Below are 22,430 nucleotides of genomic sequence, written 5' to 3' on the forward strand. Positions count from 1 at the left end.
GAACTCAAGTTCATGTAGGAGGTGGTATGCATTTGCTTATGCCAGATACCCATCGCACCAATCCAGGACCCTCTTTAATTTCTTAGTCTGAAGTTTATCAGACTACTGATAATAATTTGAACCCCAAACCTATTTGAGGAGTCCATACTTATTCATTCTCAATTGAAACCTTTCCCCCACCTCCTATACCTTTCTCTCTCCTTAGACCTCAAGCTGAGGTGGACAGGTTTCCTCATTGTCTCCCTTTGCTGGTTGGCAGAATTTTTCTGGTTCACTCTTCACTGCGTAGTTTTATGCAGTGATCTCAGTTTGAGGTCTCCAGCTTATGTGAGATCAGTATCTTGTCTCATGTCCCGCAGTGGCTGTTGAAACATAAGCCTTTTGGTTACCAATCCTCTTGATTACTTGGAAGCAAAGGCCTCCAGAGCAGGTATAGCTTCCACATTCCACTATGGTTTTTAGTTCCTGCTTCCTTTTGGCCCCTGAAAATTTTTCATACTTTTTGATGAGCTCAGTATGTTTGCTGTATTTCTCCAGGATTTCTTATTGTGTGCCTTGAGAGAGTTTTCAGATGATCTTCTCCGCCAAGTTGCCCTAATTGCCTAAAATAAGTAGTGGCCCCAAACAAAGGGAAGGTCAGTTGTCGAAGATAGATGGATCAGGAAGGCATGATAATTACTTGTTCACCTAACAATTCTACTTTTAGGAATTTATCTGATATATATAACCATACATATGGTGCAACATTGTTTGTAATAGCAAAAGAGTAGTATGAATCTAAATATCCATCAATAGTGGACTGGTTAAATAAATTATGGTACGCCTTTAAAATGGGGAAAAAATTCAGCAGCTCTAAATGTATGAATATTGGAATGGTTGCCAGAAATACTAAGTGAATAAAGATAGATACAGAACTCTGTTCATTGTGTGCTACCATTGTGTGAAAAGTAAAGGTTATATCCGTATATACTTATATTAAACTATTAATAGTAGTTATCTTAAGGGAGGGAAATTGGGTAGAGGGGGACAGGGATGGGAATTACGTGCCCTTTTGTACCTTTTTTGAATTTTAGACCATGTGCATGTAATACTTATTTTAAGAATAAATAAATGAATTTTTTAAATAATAATTTTAAAAGACATTGATGGATGTGGGCAGGACCATTATACATTTTGAGTTGTAAATATATTCAATAGTCTTTGAAAAGTATTCTGATACTGTCATATAAAATTCCATGTTTTTATCCATGGCTGCATCTTTTCAGTTGTGTTTTAGTGTTTTGCTACAGAAAGCCATGGATAGCAAACCTGGAGATTATCTTGGTTGTGTTTGAATATCACATCTCGTTTGGTTGCCTAAGTCTCTCGTTTTATTTTCCTGGCTATTTGGACCTGAGGATTCAGCAGTGAGGGGGAATATATTTTGACTTGTCATTTGGAAAAAAGAATTAGATTGAGAGACTCCTCCCCAATAATATCTTTAGCTTAACTCCAGGCATGTACTCTCTTGTGTGGTCTAACCTCCCATTCCCTAGGAATGGACCCAACTTTTGACCTTTGTCTTCTGGCAGTTTGTCTCCACATGACCTCGACCCTCATTTCGAAGCAGCCCAGTCCTTCTTCATTCCTTTACAACTGTCAGCTTAGAACTGAGTTGCTATCTTCCTTTCGGCCCAGAGTTCTTAGGCTCTCTGTCTAGGGGTCTCTCTTAAACTTAGAGTATTAAGATAGTGGAAGTGTGCCCGTTATTAAACAACAGTGTGAATTGCTATTTGAGCTCCAGTCCTATTTTAGAAGCTAGCCACTAGATGTCTCTCTTGTAAAGAAATAACCTTTTATAGATTCTTAAAATTACTTTTTGTAAGAATGTCTGTATGTGTGTAACTGAGTCACTTTGCTGTACAGCAGAGATCGGCACAGCATTGTAAATCAACTCTACTTAAATAAAAAAAATTTTTTTAATTACTTTTTGTTCTTTGGATAAAATTACAGCATTCAAATTTTATTGCGATGATATACCTATCCACCTCTGTATTAATGTCAGTAGCACTTTTTTCTTTAAACGATTATGTGGCAATACATTTCTTAAAGCACAGGTTTTTTGGTTTTGTTTTTGTGGGTTTGTTTTTTTTGGGGGGGTATGGTGTCTTATAAGTAGTATAGGTTTGTACTTTGTTGCAAACTAACTTTAGAAAAGAGCAAAGGAAAATGAAATGGATTTAGCAGTTGTCATGGTGAGAGAGGTTGATTTGGGGGGATTACATAATAGGTGCTCAGTACAAACTTGTTAACTAATTTAAAATGATTAGCTCTATGGTTTCTCTCCAATAACTGCTTTGATACAGTCTGATGAAAAAATTTCAAAGCAACAGCAAGGACTTATCACTTCTATTCTTTCACACTGGTTTTCTAATGGTTCCTCAGTCAATCAGGTATTCCCTTACTGGGGCCATGTAGACAGTGGTAAGAAGGAGGTTCTTATGCCACAGCATCACAGAGGGTATATCCTTCCACAGCAACAGTTAGCCAGCATTCATACAAATGGAAACCAAACATTCTTGATCATATCAGGGTCCCCATACTGGTTCAGTTAGGGAAGTCCCTCCTCAGTCACCGAGTCTGCTTCTTCATGATATGCCTCAGTAATGAGTCCCTTTCCACTTCCTTCACCGCAGCAACTATCAGCTGTCTTCTCCCATGCAGGCCCAACTTGTCTCACCTGGGACTATTGGGGAACTTCTGAGAGCTCTCCCTGTCTTCAGTGTCTTCTCACCTCAGTCACTCTTACACATTGATGATGCCAGATACATCTTCCTAAAGCATGTTTTTAGTATGATGGTCACCTGCTCAGAATCTTTTAATGCTTCTTGTACCCACAGGAGTCATTAACTCAGAGATACCTTCACTGGTCACAGGCAGAACTGCCAGTAGGTGAAATCTGTCGTCTCATGTGGCTTTGGATAGACTGCCTGAAGCTCTCAAGTGTTGTACTCTATTCCATGACCTAAAATTACCTTCCTTTCTTTATCCCCCCGCCATTTGAAATTGCTACTTTTCAGGCAGTTGGAAACATCTCTTTCAAGTATTTCTCATTACCCAAAATAATGAAGGGTCTTCCTCAGTGTCTTTACTTTTTAAAAGAGGAACAATAATATATTTAATAATTTTCAAATGTTTATTTTGTATTAAACATGACAAAATTTAATTTAATTTTTATGTGTAAGGGAGTTTTCTTGGCAAGTTATTTACCTCTCTGTGCCCATTGCCTTATTTGTAAGATGCGGACAATAATGTGCCAGTTTTGTGGTTTTCAATCTAGAATATACATCAGAATTAACTGGGATAATTTCAAAATGCAAATTTCTGTTGGCCCAACCAACAGAATTCCTAAGTCATTGAGCCTAGGGTAGAGCTTAGGTATCTTTACATTATAAAAGAACCAGAAGAGGCTGTGCATATGTAGGGGCAGAGGATATATGGGAAATCTGTACCTTCCTCTTGATTTTGCTGTGCACCTAAAGGGCTCTAAAATAATTTGTCTTTAATTTAAAAAAAAAAAGGCACTAGGTGATTCTGATGTTTATCTCTACCTGAAAACCACTGACTTATATGCCAGTAAGTCACTGTCCTTCTTCTCAAGTAGTTCAGTGGGAAGACAAGACAGCAAACTCATAACGTAGTGTGGTGAATGCTCTGATGGAAGATACATGGAGCGTTGTGGGAGCACAAAGGAGGGCTCAGTGCCCCAGCCTTGGGGAAGTGTTATTCCTCAAGAGCTGGGGACTGGAAAGTCCTCCCAAGAGAAGATAGAATTTGAGCAAATTATTGAAGGACAAGGAGGAGTTTTTAAGTCTAGGGTTTTATCCAGACAGAGGGAAAGATAGTCTATGGTGAGAATATCAGATGCAAAAAGAGTAGCAAATTGAAGACAATGTAAGTAGTCTGGTATATCTAGAAACTAGGGTGGGAGTTGGGAAGTGGTAGGGGATAAGACTGGAGAGAGCCCCACTGGGGCTGGGCCTTGCAGGACCTTATATTGCCATGCCAGGTAGTTGAGATAGAGTCATACTTTAAGCAGAATACGTTCCTGTTCCTCTAAGGGATCCATACCAAATAGTGGATCTTCATAGTTGTCCCCACCTGAAACTGGGGAGAATGAAAACCATAATTCTATGTCTCACATCATTATGAAAATACTTTGAAAAGTTCCAGTTATATATTATATTGTATGTATATGTATTTCCTAATGTATTCAACTAAATGTACCCAGGCTGGTTATATTCTTAATCCTTGAATGTCTTCCCCTTTCCTATTTCCTAGACATCTGTGAAAGTACACATGGTAGTTCATCTTCTCCATTATTTCTCCTTTGCCAGAGTTCCTATAGTACATATTTTCTCCAAAGTTAATGCGAAACAGATGCTGGCATTTAGTGCTGGTATTCAGTTTTTGTTATGCACATATCTGCTATCCTTTCTGTGTTCTGGTGTTTCTTAGTAGGGGCTCTATTGGCATTTTGAACAGGACAATTTTTGTTGTGTGGGACTGTCCCGTGCATTACAGGAAGGTTAGCATTTCTGGTCCCCGCCTGCTATATGCCTAAAGTGCTTCCCAGCCTTGGAACAATCAAAACTGCCTAGCCACTTCCAAATGAGAACTGCATTATTAAGTGCTCAAGTATTTACAGTTATTTGAAGCAAAATGTACTTTTCATTTCTATCTTTACCTACTATATCCATTTTCTTAATATACTGTCTACTGAAGCCAGTACCACATACTTAACCTGTTTCCTATTATCATGTAGTAGTGAAACTGATTTTTAAAAGAGCAAAATATAATATATAACTGGAACTTTTCAAAGTATTTTCGTAATGATGTGAGACATAAAATTATGGTTTTCATTCTCCCCAGTTCCAGTAATTTTAATCCATGCTAAGTAACTACACAGATCCTTTGTATTCACTCTTCCAAAAACACTTACTATGGTACCAATCCTAATAAAATAGATGGATTATTTTTATGAAGTATAGTTACGTTTATGTTTGAAGCTTTAAATTTTGATCTTGAAATACATTTCAAAAAGATAAAATGCCTATGAGTGAAGAATTATGTAGATATTTTGTACATTTGTTTTTTCTTGAAGGGTTTCACATTTTTGTAGATTTTCCTTCTGCTTTAAGTTAAAATAAGATTTCGTAACCCATAGTGGAACAAAATGCCTTTTTCCTGAAATTCCATCAGGTATTATTTGCTGTGTCCAAATTTTATAACAGTTGACAATATACAGATTAGTCTATCTTTTCCGTTGCTTAGAAATGCAAGATGACATCTAGAAAGAAAAATTTAATCCCTTGTATCAAACAGTTAGGATGCTTTATTTTTCATGAAATAAAATATTCAGTTCCAACTGGTTTAAGCTATAAATAGGGTGTATTATTGGCTCTCATAACTAAATGTTCTGAGGTTGGATGGATTTCAGGGTGAATAGGTACAATGACTCAATTGTATCTTCAAGGACCCAGTTTATTGCTGATTCTCCATTGTATCTTCTATGGTGTCAGCTGAATCCTTGTAACAGTTTAGGTAAATATTTAGGAATGCTTCTTTCCCAGCATAACTGAACAGGAAACCTGAAATTCACCATGAGTGGACCGCCTAGGTCATCTGCCCAATCCTGAACCATTGTGTCCAGGAGGACATACGATGTGATTTTCTTAAGCCAGACAGTTAAGTGTATAGTCCTGGAGGTAGGGATGGGATCCATTCATCAAAATATGGTTATGGATTAGGAACGAGGATGGTGATAAGGGTTGCCAAGGAGACAAAATGTCCACTATAACTCTTAAAAGTGATTTTAAAATATGGAGGCAAATATTTAAAATAAAATATAATTGAGATCCATTTGAATTACCAGTACAGAAAAATACATGGCTTGTTACTGAACTTTCATTTCTGGAAAGTTCATAATAGTATACTAGATTGGAGCATAGACTCTGGAGTTAATGTGCTGCCTGGGTTCAAATCCCAGCTCTGCCACCTTCCAGCTGAATAATCGTGTTGGAGGAGTGACTTACTTCTCTCTACCTTAGTGTTCTCACCTGTAAATAATAGCACTTATCCCACAGAATTACAAGAATGAAATAAATTAACATATATAAAACATTTAGAACAATGCATGACATTCAAAAGGCACTTAATAAACTAGTCAGCCCTCTGTATCTGCAGGTTCTGCATCTACAGATTCTGTCAACCACAGATTGAAAATATTTGGGGGGAAAAAATCTCCAGAAGGTTCCAAAAAGCAAAACTTGAATTTGCTGCACACCAGCAACTGTTTACATAGCATTTATGTTGTATTAGGTATTATAAGCAATCTAGAGATGATTTAAAGTATATGTGAGGGGACTTCCCTGGTGGTCGAGTGGGTAAGACTCTGCACTCCCAGTGCAGGGCGCCCGGGTTCGATCCCTGGTTGGGGAACTAGATCCCACATGCATGCTGCAACTAGGAGTTCACATGCCGCAACTAAGAAGTCTGCGTGTGGCTAAAAGATCCCACATGGCACAGCCTATATTAATTAATTAATTAATTAATTAATCAAATATTTTATAAAATAAAAATTTTTTTAAATAAAGTATATGTAAGGGTGTGTGTAGGTTATATGCAAATACTACACCATTTTATATAAAGGACTTGAGCATCTTCAATTTTAGTATCTGTGCAGTGGAGTGTGGGGAAGGACTGAACCAATTCCCCCGGGATACCAGGGGATAACTATTGTCATTGCTACTTGCTAGTGCTCTCTGGTAAAAGGATCTACTGGTAGTCTTCATAACCTGTAGGCTTTTCTAACTTAATAAGTGGTATAGTACTCTGAAGATCAGACTTGTGGAAAATCTAGCTTTAGCTTACCTCGTGGAGTCACCTGTATTTAAAAATCATAAGTAAAAATTTCAGGCATATTTAAACTGCACTATGTCAGTGAACTTCTCAAAAGTAGTAGGAAATACTTTCCTTAATAACTACAAACAAGAGCTAAAAAGTTAATGTCCTGAATATACTCTAGAAACAGTTATTAGAGTTAAATAGTAGGATGAGAGATCTCCTTCTAAGCCCCTCATTTCCCCCTTCTTTAAAAACCTTTGTTGGTAGTGCACTAACCACAGAATGAAATCCATATTGTTTGGCAGAACATTCAGAGCCCTTTATAATCTGGCATTAGCCCACATGTCCAGTTTCATAAACACTGAATTCCATGTAAGTAGAGTTTGGTTATAAATTCATGGCGCAATATTCTAAGTTAAAGGCCCCATCAGTATTTCTGTTCTGAGCTTCATAACTCACAGGACATTAAACTGAATGTAAAATTATAACAATGGTAAAAATAGTAACTAGCATTTTTGATTACTATGTTCTGAGCTCTTGACGTGTATGTATTCATTTAATCCTATGATATAAATACTGTTCTCCCCATTTTACTGTGAGAACCCTGAGGCACAGAGATGTGTCTCTTGCTCAAGATCACATGAAGTAATAAATTTTGTTAAGAGTAGGTTTCAAACAGAGTCCACTTAATCTCTGCCCTCTCCTACCTCTGGGCATTACAGTATATTGGATATCCTTTCCGTGTACAGTGTCAATAAAGAACAGGGTTCTTTTATGTGAAACTCTATAAGCTTCTCACAGTGATTTGGAAGAAAAACACAGTGGATTGGTGGTTGCCTCACTGCCCTAAAAAGAGGTCTGCTTTGGGCTCATCCCCTCAGTCTCTTTGCATCCCTAATGCCTAGCGAGCCCTTAGAAGTGTTTTTTGAGTAAATGTTTGTTAATCAGTGATGGAGTGGAATGAGAATTGGTGACTTTTTTTTTTTTTTAGGAACAAAAATATTCATGCTCATTTAAATTTTATATTAGAAATCTTAGTTCTCAGAATTCAGCCTCCATGTGTAACTCTTAGTCGTAGCATATTTCTTGAGGAAGATAGCTTTGAAGCTGTCAAATAATTAGATAAGTAATCATTTGACAGTTCTGGTTGGATAATAATTTCTGAGATAAAAAGGAAACACCTTAAAATAACACTTCTAATAATAAAATGTTTTTAAGTTTAAAAAGAATATTAAAATTATTCCTGTCCTTTCTGTGACTACCATCCTGCACTTCCCCATGAAAACATCTTTGATTTTTCTGATTATAAAAACTACTAGTCAGTCATTATGTCAACAATTTATTTAATACAGACACATAAAGTAAGAATTAAGTCCTTTCACAATGTTAAGAAATAACCGTAGTTAAAAGCTTGGGGCATATCCTTCATACTTGTAAATACAAAGTCATGAAGTCAGAAGAATAATTGAGTATGTAGGTATAGTACTTCCCCCCCAGATTTGTGTCTTCATCCACATATTAGTTTCTTGAAACTGTGGGAGAAAATGATCCTTACTTAATAGTTTCTAGTAAGCAAGAGTTGTTAAATAAGTGTCCTATATTAACTCATTAAAATCAAGTATAAAAAATATTTATTTTCATCATTTAATACTTATATATATAACTATTTCTCAACTTTTTTTTCATTATTGCCTCCCAAGGAGGCTTTTTAAACATTTTCCCTTAAATTGCACCCCCCCCGATATTTTGATACCACAGTTATACTCTATATATCTGTTTATGTACAGGCGCCCTCTAAAGGGCCACAAACCATTATACTATCTAAGATTTTTTTTACCCTCCTAAGAACCAGTTTTCAGCCTCTTTTGGGTGATGCTGCCCCCGTTGAGAATGCATGGGGTATGTGTGTCTGTGAGAGAGAATGTGTGTGTGTGTGTGTGTGTGTGTGTTGATATTTGGGGGAGGAGGAGAAAAGGCTTTGCTGTGCATGAATAGTTACTTCAGTTTCGTGGCACTCAGAGAGAAGGGGTCAGTTTTTCTGTTACTTTATCAGGTTGTCCAGAAGGGAACATTAGGTTTAATGATTACCACCATTACTTCACCAGTCTATTATCAAACTCTAAACATAGTGCCTTGGAGTGCCTAAGTGACCGAGAATATTCTGGGTACCGTATTTCTGTTCTTGAGAATGTTGATAAATACGACAAGGACACAATGACATTATTACAGTTGAAAGCATTTTATTGAATTTAGGGAATAATAGTCCTAATGCATTAAGAATAATAATAAATGTTTAAACCTCTGTCCCAGTGGTTCTCAAAAATAGTGATTTTGCCTCCCGGAGGACATTTGCAATATTTGGGAGCATTTTTGGTTGTCACAACTAAGGGAGTGGGTGTTGCTAGTGGCATCTCATGGTTAGAGGCCTGGGATGCTGCTGAGCATCTTGCAATGCACAAGACAACGTACGTCCACCCCTCAAACCATAATAGAATTATCTGGTCCAAAATGTCAGCACTGCTGAAGTTGAGAAACCCAGCTTTATCCTAATGATTCTATTTCTTGGAATCTATCTTTAGAAAATAATCCAAAATACAGCAACAGTTATGTATATGCCTAAAGATACTCACCGAAGCATTCTTTAATTTTTTCCTTTACAAAATCTGTCCTTTCAGAAAACTTATAAGCAAAAAAGAGGGGGACTCAGAGTTCCCCTCATAAGTAATGTTGTTGGGATTTTGATGTATGTGTATTTTTTTAAGTGGGACATATATCACTATATATACTTATGAAAAATGAGAAACAAACTCAATTCTTTCAGACTCAGGAAGAGATTTAGTTGCCTGTGTCAGGACCACATCAATTTCAGGAAAACTAAAGAACTACTTTAGAGATAATTAACTCACTCATTTCAGGAATTGTTTATACAACACCCTTCAACCTCTTTGTCCACTCTTACTTAAATCTTATACTCTGCATTACTGTTCTCAAATGCCTCTTATACTACCATAGAGTAAAAAAGTACAGGCAGTTTTTCAATGAAGTTAACTTTTAGTTCTGTGTACCAGTTAAAGGTAAATGATGGTCCCATCCCTGGGGATATTCTTTTATTTTTTTCTTTACTGTGATTTAATATGGAAGAACAAGAACAAATGGTAAAAAAATTGGAAGCAATCATAAATGTCTATCAGTAAAGAGTAGATAAATAGATTTTAGCATTCTTCATGCAATGGAATACAATGTAGCAGTTAAAATTAATGAATTAATTTACGTGTATATTCGTAAATCTCCAAAGCATAATGTAAATGAAAAGCAAAGCATAAGATATTTAGAGTATAACACTGAAATAAATGTTGATATCACACAAAATACTGTATTATTTATAGATATGTGTATATATATATACATATACATATATATATGTATAAAATCATGGATGACAAAAATAAACACCCAACCTCAGGATAGTAGTTACCTCTGATGATGAGAAGAGAATTGGATCAAGGAACAGTAAAAAGACTCATCAACCATATTAATAATCTTATATCTCTTAGAAGAAAAGTATCTCAAGCATATAAATATGGCAATATACAAGTTGGTTAAATCTGACTATGGTTACATTAAATGTTTTTATTCTCTTTTTGTTTTTGAAATATTGCAACATCATATTTTTTTAAAACTAAATGTACTTTTCAGATTTGTTCATATTTGAACTGAGGCCAAATACAGAAAGATTTTTATAATAGTCATAATTTAGCAATGTATATATAATAAAAGTAATGAATGATTTCCTTATAACCACAACTAACTACAGCAAATAAAATTATTTTCAAGGGCTTTTCTCTCTTTGTTTTTGGAATGTTAAGTACTTTCTGAAGGTATTTAGGGTCTACTGAACGTTAAGAAAGGTGAATGATTCTTGAAGTTACTCAAGCAATGGTTGGGGTAATTGAGTATGATTTACAGTTCCACAAGATGACAAGTTGGTCAACTTTTTTCTTCCCCATGTAACTTATCAAATATATTTAGAAAGAAACCATATTGTACATTAAGATTAAAAAATCAGTTCATTTCATAGTAAGAGAGAAATGTGGTATCTCTCAGCCTCTTGATAGTGATACTACGCGATGCCTGTTTCACAGATAACAAATATTGCAAGGTGTTTCATTTTAGAAGACTTCTTTGTTTAAAACCAGTAACTTTGTGGTTTGCATTCAGATTTTTTTTTTTAAGTTTTTTCCTCTGAGATTTTAGACATCTGACCTTTAAATTAGTAAGGGGTGCTTTACAACTTTATTCTATCCAAAAAAATATTAAACTTAACATGCTTGTTTCTTGTGTGATAAGTGGCACTATCAACATAAGCGTAATCAAGCATATTTTTCTCTAACTAGTGCTCAAAACTGTCTTGTTATTAACCAAATCTGTGATTACTTAACCTAATAGAAGGATTTTTACTTGATTTTATGCTAGTTGTCCTCAGACAAAAATTTGCTTAAATCATATAAATGTTAGGTGGGAGATACTCTGCTAGATTGTATTAAAAGAAAATTATTTTAGATTTTGGGCTCGTGCTGCTAAGGGACAGTTTTATAGGAGATGCTAGCCATTGCTTGGATATACAGCTGGCAATTAACTTGCCAGTGGGTTGTTAGAAATTTCTTCTAAGTAAGGAGAATGTGTAAAACGATCATGTAATGAAGACGTTTAAATTTCTGTAATGGATTGACTATTTTGAGCATTAAATTTTTTAAAAAAGGAATGGTGTCTAGTGTCACCAAATTTAGATATGTTAAATAGAGCATATGGCTATTTTTCTAAAATCACACATTTAGTGAATTATTACTGTTGATCCTGTTATCAAACCAAAGTTTAGACTGAAAGCGAAGGGACTAACTCAGAGTGCATTCTGCTTAGCAACCAACTTGTCTCCTGTTTTGCTACTGAATGCAAGTACTCATGGCTCAGAAGTGTATCTGCAGCCAGCTGGTCTCAACCAGACAATACTTCATTCACCTAATTTCCAGACTAGTCAGGCAGAGACATCAGCTCATTATTTTTAGTCACGAGGAAATTTATTTGTAAACTTCAAGCAGTAGCAAAAGTGATCTCAGAAGCCCCTGAACTATGAGAAATTGCCTTCTAATTCAAGAATGCGAAGTCCTTGGAATTTCGAACTGCTCTGCCTAATGTTTTTTCCTCTTAAAATCTCTTGCAAGTATATTGTTTTAAAAAACATAGCCTCGGGCTTCCCTGGTGGCGCAGTGGTTGAGAGTCCGCCTGCCGATGCAGGGGACGCAGGTTCGTGCCCCGGTCCGGGAAGATCCCACATGCCGTGGAGCGGCTGGGCCCGTGAGCCATGGCCGGTGAGCCTGCGCGTCCAGAGCCTGTGCTCCACAACGGGAGAGGCCACAACAGTGGGAGAGGCCCGTGTACCGCAAAAAAAAAAAAAAAAAAAAAAAAAAAAAACATAGCCTCTAGGGCTTCCCTGGTGGCACAGTGGTTGAGGGTCCGCCTGCCGATGCAGGGGACGGGGGTTCGTGCCCTGGTCCGGGAAGATCCCACATGCTGTGGAGCGGCTGGGCCTGTGAGCCATGACCGCTGAGCGTGCGCGTCCGGAGCCTGTGCTCTGCAACGGGAGAGGCCACAACAGTGAGAGGCCCACGTAAAATACTTTTTAGCAGAAAAAATACGTTAAATTCTAAGAATACTTTTAGAATTATTATCTGAAAACAAAAATTCAAGAAATCAGTTTTCTGTTCAGACTTTTATTGTCTGCCTTGATCTCCACATGATTATTTTCTGTCTTAGAAAACGACAGTTCTGTTGGCATGTGAAGCTCCAGTTTCCTCAGAGTCAAGCTGTGTATGTAGAAAAAAGGTATAGTATCACGACTGTCTGTTAAGAACTCACTTGTTTTCATTTTGTCTCCATATTTGAAATAAACTGTTAACTTAAACGTGATGTCAATAGTAGGCTGGATAACTAAGTGTGGTATATTCATACAATGCAATGCTACACACCACTGAAAATGAATGAACTACATCTACACATATCAATGTGGATGAATCTCAAACATAATGTTGAATGAGAAAAACAAGTTAAGAATGCAGAGTATGATTTTCATATGTAAATGTGAAAAAAATGAAAGTATACTTTTTAGGAATACTTTTAGTGGTGGTAGAGCTCTAAGGGAAATGATTAGCACAGAAATCATGATGGTGTTTACTTCAGCATGGGGACAGATGTTAAGGAGAGCGATGCAGGGAGAATCAAGAGGGCTGAATCAAGAGGAAGAATCTTAAGCAAGGTGGTTATATAGGAAATGAAAAATAAGCCAAAATTCTGCTATGATAAAATTGCTGCTATTAACATCATAGTGTGTTCTCAGAAAATACATGATTTTAGACATGTATATATGTGTATTCATAATTGGAAGTAATTTGCGTAACAGTTTTTTATCCTACTTTTTTCATATTATGAGCATTTCAAATGTCATTTAAAAATTTGAATGGTGATATACTATTTGATTCCTTGGGTTAGGAAAATTTTAAGTTGCTTTTTAAATAATATCTTTAGCATATATTCACATTATGCATAAATGTCCTCTCTTTGTAATTGTCATATGGATTTTAGGGAAGAACTTTCTTATTTAAGGTTGCATACCAGACTAAAGACAGGGAAAGGACTCATATTTTACAGGTGGGGTATGTAGCACAGTAGTGTATATGAATATGTATAAATGATTAAGGAAAATCGCTAGTTCAAAACAGTGTCTTAATTTTGTTTCTACAGCTTTATAGTATAAAACAATATGCATACATACATACAGGAAATTTGGTAAACCTAAAATGCTTTGTTTCCAGGGAGAGTAGTATCAATTTTTTAACCTGGTCTTATGATTTAGAATAAATAACTTTGAACATGCACTGAAACTAGCATCATCTGAAACCTTTTTTTCAGATTTTTGATTTCTGCAACTTTCAAATCTACTTCACTGTGGTATCTTTCTTTTCAACTTTGAACACAGGAGTGTGTTAAATGAGGCTTTGTATTTTTATAATTGATTTATAGGGGACTTCTAAAAATATTATTTTTAAGACTTGTTAAATGTGTCCAAGAAGTGTTTTTGAGCTTTTTTCCTAAGTAATTTTTGCTTAAAAGGATATTATATTTTGCCAAGACTAAAATAAAAGGTCCGTGTTCAGTTATTTTTTTAAAGCCACAATATTTAGTAATTCTAAATTAACACCTTTAATAGAAAATTATAAGTAATAAGTTTTGTTTTTGTTTTTGTTGAGAAGAGTACCAGATGATAAAACTATTAATGAAATCCTAAGACCTTACATTGATCCTGAAAAGTCTGATCCTGTAATTCGTCAAAGGTATGTTATAAAAATCTTGTAACTTTCTGAAATTATTAAAAATGTTGAGGTATTTACTATATGCATATTTATTAAATAAAGCCATGTCTTTATTAGAGTATAATGTTTCTGTACTGTTTACTTTCTGTCCCATTTCCTTGGTGTGTACTCAAGGCTTTGTCAGTCAGAGATGATGCTCTGGGTGAGGATTTTGGTTATAGTAATAACAGCAGTACTTAACACTGTTTGCTGCATTCCAGACTACTCTTTGAAGCTTATAATAATAAATGTATTAATTCATTTAATCCTCACAATAACCCTTTAAGGTAGATTATTGCCGTTATATCTATTTTACAGATGGGGAAACTGAGCCTTAAAGTGGTTAAGTGACTTCACATGGCTAATAAGTAGGGAAGCTAGGATTCAAATCCAGGTGGTCTGGAGTCAGAGTCTGTACTCTTACCCCTTAAACTAAACTGCCTTTCACAGTTGAACTAAAAACTCTGAAAATTGAGTTTCCAAGTAGTGAAAGACAGGAAATCCTATTTCAGCCAAGTCTTCATAAAACTGAGTAATACACACTCTGCCTCCTGTCCAGAAACACACCATGGACAAAAATGGTTAACATAGCATAGTGGAAAGATTCAGTTATGACTATCTGGGTTAGAATAGCTGATTCTGTCCCTTATTAGCTATGTGACCAGGAACCAACTTACTTCCGCACCTTAATTTTTTCCATCAGTAAAATGAGAATGATGATGTTTACTAGATGGAGTTGTTACGAAGCTTGTAAAAAATTACATATATACAGTTCTAGTACAGAGTCTAGCACGTAGTAAGCAGCACTCAAAAAAGGAAACTATTAATATGTGAATTATTCATGCTTCTGAGCAGGAATTTCTTTTCACCGGGTGATACCTGCTTAAGTTATGAATACTTGTTTTGGTTAAAATTTGAAACTGAGTGGATTCTGAAGTGTCTGATTCAGTTCTAGTTAAATCTCATCTTCTACTTTTCATAGAAAGTGGTGCCCAGACTCAAACAAGTCCATGTCACATATCAAGCGGTGTCTCTGGGACCGCTACCAGAGTTGAGTTTCTTTTCCTCTTATTACCGATAATCTAATTGTTATTGCTGGTCATATATTTAACAATAAGACAAAATACCTGCCACCAAATTGGATACATTTTTAAAAAATAAGTAAATTAGCAAGATTAATCTGTACAGAGAGAAGAAAGGTAATTTTTAAAACAGATCCTTGGTTGAAAAATATCTTTAACACCGTTTCTGTGCTTGGATAGATAAATTTTAAGTATTATTAATAACTACTCATAGATGCTTAGTTTCCATAGGCACAGTTTTAAAATACACTAAAAATCAGTTTTGCTTCCTTTAATATGACATTTTTATTTCAGGTTGAAAGCCTACATTCACTCTCAGACTGGGGTCCGAATTTTAATGAAGGCAGAAAATATGCAGCAAAATTTAGTAAGGTAAAATTGCTTCCCTCTCCATTTCTTTAAATGTTTTCTAATTCTGTAATATAATTAAGTAGCTTGCTTAGCTTAAGTGGCTAGTTATTATGCTAATTATCTGGCAATCAACAAAGCCTAGGCTTTTAAAAATGACCTTCAAATTAAAATTTTTAAATAATCACACTTATCATAATACAGGATAAATTCAATTGAAAAATCACCCTGGTTAGAATATTTTAAAGTAACATCATGTGCAACGGAAAGATTTTTAAATCCCATTTTAACTTATTTTAAGAAATATTCTGTACAACAGAGTTCCAAAGTTCAGGTTTTTGCTTTTGGAAATAAAAAATTCCTGTGATGAACTGCCCATTGTATATATCACAGTGAAAAGAACTCTACATAGAAATGGAAGAAAGCCAGGTTCTAAGAAACTATGTGATTTGAGAGTTTTAATATCACTGGGCTCCCTGTTCCTTCATTAATGGAATGATGAAGGAGACTACACTAAAAGATCTCTGAGAGTCCCTTCAGTGTCTGCAGTTATGTGTCATTACATTGAATTGCAAAACCCTGATCTTTAATTAATGTCTGTGATGCTTTCTCTGTCTTCCATCGTTTCATTAACAAAACTACTAGATCCAGTTCAGACTAGATAGGATTGGTCTCATCTGCTAGTAGAGCTTAGAGATGTAAGCATCCAGGCTGTGAAAGCAGATCTGGGTTTGAATCCCAGCTGTGCCTGCTTCCAGTTATGTTAACTTGAGTAAATTACATAGCCTAACTTGCCTTCGTTTCCTCATCTCTAAACTGGAGGTGATGATAATCAGATTATCATGAGAGATTAAGATGATTATTTAGCACATGGTAAGTGCATGCTTTTATTATTTCTACTATTACTATTACTACTACAGAAGATAAATGGATTCTTAAAAAACATCTTCTAAAATTCAAGGAAACCAAAGTTGTATGTGATAAAAGGTAAATGTAGGATACAGAATATTTTAAAGTTTATAATATAGGGCAGACTGCATAGGCCCAGATAGCATTCATTTTTGACTTGGAAATATGTACTGTAAATCTCCGAAGAGGGAAAGGGAATGGCGATCTCAGCTTGTCCTAGGAGACAGGGTTTTCTAGGAGAGTGACAGAAATGCATGCAGCATGACATGACCCAGAGGGGAGCATTTGGTAAAACTGTTTTGGGCAGTTGCATAGAAGGAAATGAGAACATAGAAAGACCAGAACACAGGAGGATACTAATAAGACTGGTAGGTTTTATTTTAACAAAGAACCAAAGAGGATAAACCTTCACCAAAAAAAAAGGTTAAAGGAGCGTACTGCAGTGAGATCAGATGACCTAATTCTAGACACTCAACTTCTCTGGGCTTCATGTCCCTTTAAGGTCCTTTACTTTCTCTTATTTTATGACTTTCCTTCTTTAGGAACCCAAAAAGGACTTTGGTTGGGCCTTGGGTTAACCTTCTTAATCCCCAAAGGGGAGGGAATGATAGATTAATAAAGTAAAAGATAAGTGGTATTGACTTTAAGGAATACCTAGAATAGGCTGTTTTGTTCCTAAACCTGAGCCAAACTTAGTAACATGAAAAGTACTCTGACTTTACCTTATCTATGTAGAAAACATGTCTTCCAGATTTCCCCATTTGAGTTGTTTACTTGAACTCAAGGATATATGAAAATACCATCAAAGAAGAGGAAGCAGAAGTTTACAACCAAGATCTAAGAATTTTGTATTTAAAAATTGCCACCCTATTTAACTTTGACTAGTGATATTATCACTTTAAGGCAATAATAATGTTAGAAACTCCAATTGAGGTAGCTTTTATCATGAAGGTGGACCTAAGTTGGAGTAAGGTACATCCTTATGTTTCTGACTGTTCAGTCAGCCTTAAGGTATAGTTATCCTAATTTCTACAAAACTTCCTAGTTTTATTAGGATTTTCTAATCATGAATAATGCAAGTAGATACTATGGAGATACATTTAGAAATAGATTTTTTTTAATTAAAGATTTTTTAACCAGTGTTCACCAGATAGTACATTCATAGATAGGCTAAGATGAGCATTCACATTTGATTGTATGCTTAATCACAGTTATATCATTAAAGGGAAGTACATTCAGAGAACATCTAAGTAAGATTATTATAGGTTATAAAATGTGGGCTTCTAATTTAAGATAAGGAGGATTTTATTATTTCCTGAAAAGTACTTAGAAGGTAGAACCATGTATTTTCCTTGTGGCTTTCTGATTTTAAATGTATCATATGATTTATAGCATTCCAGTAAATTCAGAGTAGAGTCTTTCTACCAAATACTTGGTATTGCCAATTTCCAGTGGTTGTGTTTTCCATTCTTGAAGAGTTTATGACAATTGTCCCATGATATACCTGATCAGCTTAGAGCAATCTTAAATGTTTCCCAGGCTTTAGCTTTGCCATATACAACTTTTATTTTTAGGTTTAGGTGATCATAGAATGTATGTCTAACTCTAAAGAATTTGTTGCTGATCTATTTCAGAGTTTTCTTCCCAGAATACACAGGGTTTGAATTTGTATCTTCTTATAAAAGTAAATATGTCTTCTTAAGTAAATCCATTCATTCATTCAGCAAACACTTAGTACCCATTGTGGTCCAGGTGTTGTTCAAGACATTAGGCTGATAGCAGCAAGCAAAACCGTTCCTGTCTCTGTGGAGCTTACATTCCCAGTGGAGGAGAATTCATGTAAGGTACCCTCTTGCCACATCATTTCTCACCAGCTTTCTGTTCTCAGAAAGTAAATGAGTGTTTTGAGGCAGAAAAGCCTATGTTGGTAACACCAGGCACCATCAGAGGCAGCCATTGTATTGCTGCTAACTTAAGTTATTACTGACAAGTTAGAATACTCCCAGCTTTGATACTGTCCATTTAATTGTAATTTTTCAAATCTATTGAATTTTAGACCTATATTTTACTTATTAATAGAATCATTTATCTTTCATGAAGAAATTCAGATACATTTTCTATTTTTTGTGTTTACTTTGCTGCTTTGATATTTATATAAGATCCTGATTTTGATAAAGATGTGATTTAAGCTATTGTGGGATGATTCTTTCCAGATTTACTCAAAAGCCATTAATTAAGCACATTTACTCTCCTAGGCATATAAATAAAAATTGGGGTTTATACAAGACTGAGTAGGGTACAGTTCTGTTGTAGCAGAGAAAACAGACATGAAGTAAAGGTGACTGGGGTACCTGGCATGGATCTGTCTTCTGAGAGATGGAGGTAAGGCCTGGAGAGGCTTAGGGCACATTGAGTTTCAAGTAGAAGTGGCATCATTTTCTCGAATGTTATTTTCAAAAAGAATGGCCTTTCTATACTAATCCCTTATTACTAAGCTCCCTTCAGAGTAAGATTATATCGCATTCCAACAAGAAATAGTAACTCCTTCCAGAATACATAATCTGTGGAGAAGTAGACCTTATTTTACTTTAAGAGGTTCCAGGTTAGACTTTGTAGACCAAAAGTTTTACCATTACAAATACTAAATTTATTAAATCACTACTTCTCAAACCTAACACAAATTATGAGATGTTCCAAAATAACCTTTTTGCTCTTATCCAAAAACCTACATCAAAGTAGATTTTCTATAAATTTGAAATAATGTTATAAATTTGATGCAGACCTTGGAAAGTTACTAAGTTTCTGTTTTCCCATCTGAAAGAGGGCATCAAAACAAAGGTATTGCACTGTTGTGAAGATTGCTTCCAGATAATGCATGTCAGCTACTTAGTATGGTGCCAGGCACATAGCAAATCAGTCTCAGTAAATATGTATTATTCATGTATTACAAGTTGCAGCATTTAGGTCAACATCTTGCTGAGTTGACTCAATGAATGTAAGAGTTTTTGTTGTTTTAATCCTAGAAATTACTTTTCTTAGTATCAATAAAAGGAGGAAATCTGTTTTTAAAAAAAAGTTCTGTGTGGCTGGCAGTTGACTTACGTATTACTTTTTGAAAAATAATGGCTTCTTTCAGCCAAATGATTTCTTATACTTCTGGGAAGTACTCTAAGTTCAATATTAGCTATGCTCCCAACAGGTCACTCACCACTAACCACAAGGGGGCAGATACCCAATCATGTTAGTTTACATTTCTTTTGACATAAATAGCATTGGAAGAATATGAAGCTTCAGGGGCTACTTTATTTAAGATGTCATCAACTGTTATCTCTGTACAAATGACTCCCAAATCTGGAGATATTTTCAACCTTTCTCCCAGACTTCAAATGTTAGTTTGCATGTATCTTCACTTACACATCTCATTAAATCTTAAACTCAACATGTTTAGATCTCATCACACCACATCCATTTGTTCCTAGTGTGTGTTTCTGTGTGTGTTGTTTTAAATGAGGATTAAATGGACTGCTGATGTACCTGACATCTAGTAAACAGTCAATAAATGTTGACAGTCATTCCTTGTTATTGGCACTGTCATTCTTCTTGTAAGCAAGGCATATGACCTTAGAGCCATCTTTCACTTCTCCCTCACCACCCTGCCTTACGTGGTAGGCCTCCATATGAGCCTTCTGTATGTTCTCTCCATTCTTTTGAGAAGATTATTGTTTATCAGTGTCTACAGTGGAGCCTATCCCTTCCCCCCAACTGGATGTAATCCTTATCCTTTGAGCCTCAAAAACTTCTCATAGGTTCCTGCAATCCTGTCTTATATTTTATCCCAATAAAACATCCCATATGATGATAAACTCCCTTTTGAAGACAGTGGCTGCCTTAGGCATCTTCATCTTTATATTTCCTGCAGTGCTGAGTCAGTGACTTTCCCATAATAGGAATTCAGTTTTAATTTTTTTAATAAGTAGTGTACTAATGCACTTAAATATATGTGTGCCTGCTATGTGCTAGGTGTTGATACCACTTTAATACTCTAAAGCAGGGTTTGGACAGCTTTTTTGCAAACGGCCAGACAGTAAATATTTTTGGACTTGTGGGCCATACAGTTGTAGTTGTCAATCCACCATTGTAGCACATAAACAGCTATAGTCAATACATAAATGAATGGGCATGACTGTAAGACTTTATTTACAAAAACATACAATGGGCAGGATTTGGCCTGCTGACCATAGTTTGCCAATTCCTGCAGGCTTCAATTCTCAATATGTAAAATGAAAGAGAGAGAGAGATTGTTAAAACTACCAAGTATAATTTAAAGTTTCTTCATGGATACATGTATATGTATGGCTGAGTCGCTTTGCTCTGCACCTGAAACTATCACAACATTGGTAATCGGCTATATTCCAATATAAAATAAAAAGTTAAAAATAAATAAAAATAAAAGTCTTCGCAGTCCATTAAAATAAATTAATTAATTAATTAAAGTTTCTTCAGAAACAGTAGCACCTGTTCAGAGAACAGGCTTTCTGATATGTAACCTTGACCTAAAGTATCAATGGGTTAAGATTGATCAAGTCTTGAACCTGCTGTATAAAAAATAAATAAAATTCCAAAATTCCAAAAAAAAAAAGATGAAGTCTTTATTTTTCATTTATTCAGATAATATTCATTGGGCACCTTCCATGTGCCAGCACAGCACTAAGCACTAGGAACACATAGACATCTAAAAGACTAGCACTCAAGATGCTCACAGTCAAGGAGGGGAGATAGGTGTGTGGTAATGTTACAGTAGATATGTGTTTAATACATATGGCATAGCAGGTGACCAGTGGAAAACACGGGCATCTTTGCATGTCAGTTTTTGATTGATGCACAAACCAGTTGCCTTTACTCTGCTTCCCAAAATCGGCATATAGAGCCAAGAGTTGAGACTTTAAACCCAAGCCAAATTAAAGCTTTATCTAAGCTTTGATTTCATGCACGTCACAGAAGATTATTACTCTTTTTGGGGGGACTACCCTATTGTACGTGCAGATTCTATTAGTTGTTTCCTGCTGTGCTGGTTGTAGTTAATCATTTTGGAACACTTTTTTCTTTTTTTATAAAAGGCAACCAGCAAAAGAATGAGCTATTTCTCTTGGATGATTTTATTTCCGTGCTGAGAGGATTTTTTTTAAATAAAAAACTGAGGTTACTTTACTTTCTTTGGATCTGTAACATGAAATATTTAAAAATCATTCACTCTGAAGTTAAGAGGTAAGACACTTTTTCCTACGCCCTTTTAGAGAAATTGGTTTCTCTCTAAAGGCCTCAAGTAAGACCCACCTGACGTCTTTTTGACTTTTGCTAACACCCACCCACCAGCAAGCAAAGACCCCCTTCTACCTTAAAGCAGAGTGACCTCCCAGTTCACATTACTTGCTCAGATTCTGACTTCCTAGAGTCTCAACTCTGCCTGCAAGATACCACCTCTCAGACTTTGTTGATTCGAAGAGTCTAGTCTCTTGCCTGCCTCACCTCGTAGTCCTGCCAGGTCCCTCCTTGCTTTTCACCTAGCCCATACCCCTACTGGCCAATTTTGCTACCTTACCATAAGCATCTCTTCAACTGATCATTTAACCAGTATTTCTTTTCTCAGAACATTGCTTCTCAGATTTTAGTGTCCATCATAATTATCTAGGACAGATGAAAATGTCAATTTTCAGCCCACCCTCAGAGTTTTTGGTTTAGTCAATCTTACCTAGTACCCAGAAACCTGCATTTGTTAAAGTCTCTGCCTCCTGAGGGACCCTGA

At 35.7% G+C, this 22,430-nt stretch overlaps 1 protein-coding gene across 2 annotated transcripts in view; it reads left to right on the top strand.

Annotated features, from left to right (window-relative positions):
* Positions 1–22,430, top strand: part of ZNHIT6 (zinc finger HIT-type containing 6) — a 58,336-nt gene that overhangs the window by 18,400 nt on the left and 17,506 nt on the right. For both annotated transcript variants that reach the window (XR_004484383.2, XM_004262979.3), the window contains exons 6-8: positions 12,697–12,765; positions 14,190–14,270; positions 15,665–15,742. Coding sequence is in view for 1 of the 2 variants with exons in the window: in XM_004262979.3 (XP_004263027.1) it covers positions 12,697–12,765; positions 14,190–14,270; positions 15,665–15,742 (228 nt within the window). In the remaining variant the exon portion in view is untranslated. The remainder of the gene's footprint in view (positions 1–12,696; positions 12,766–14,189; positions 14,271–15,664; positions 15,743–22,430) is intronic.

This window comes from Orcinus orca, chromosome 1 (assembly GCF_937001465.1).
Source record: "Orcinus orca chromosome 1, mOrcOrc1.1, whole genome shotgun sequence".
Taxonomy (NCBI): Eukaryota; Metazoa; Chordata; class Mammalia; order Artiodactyla; family Delphinidae; genus Orcinus; species Orcinus orca.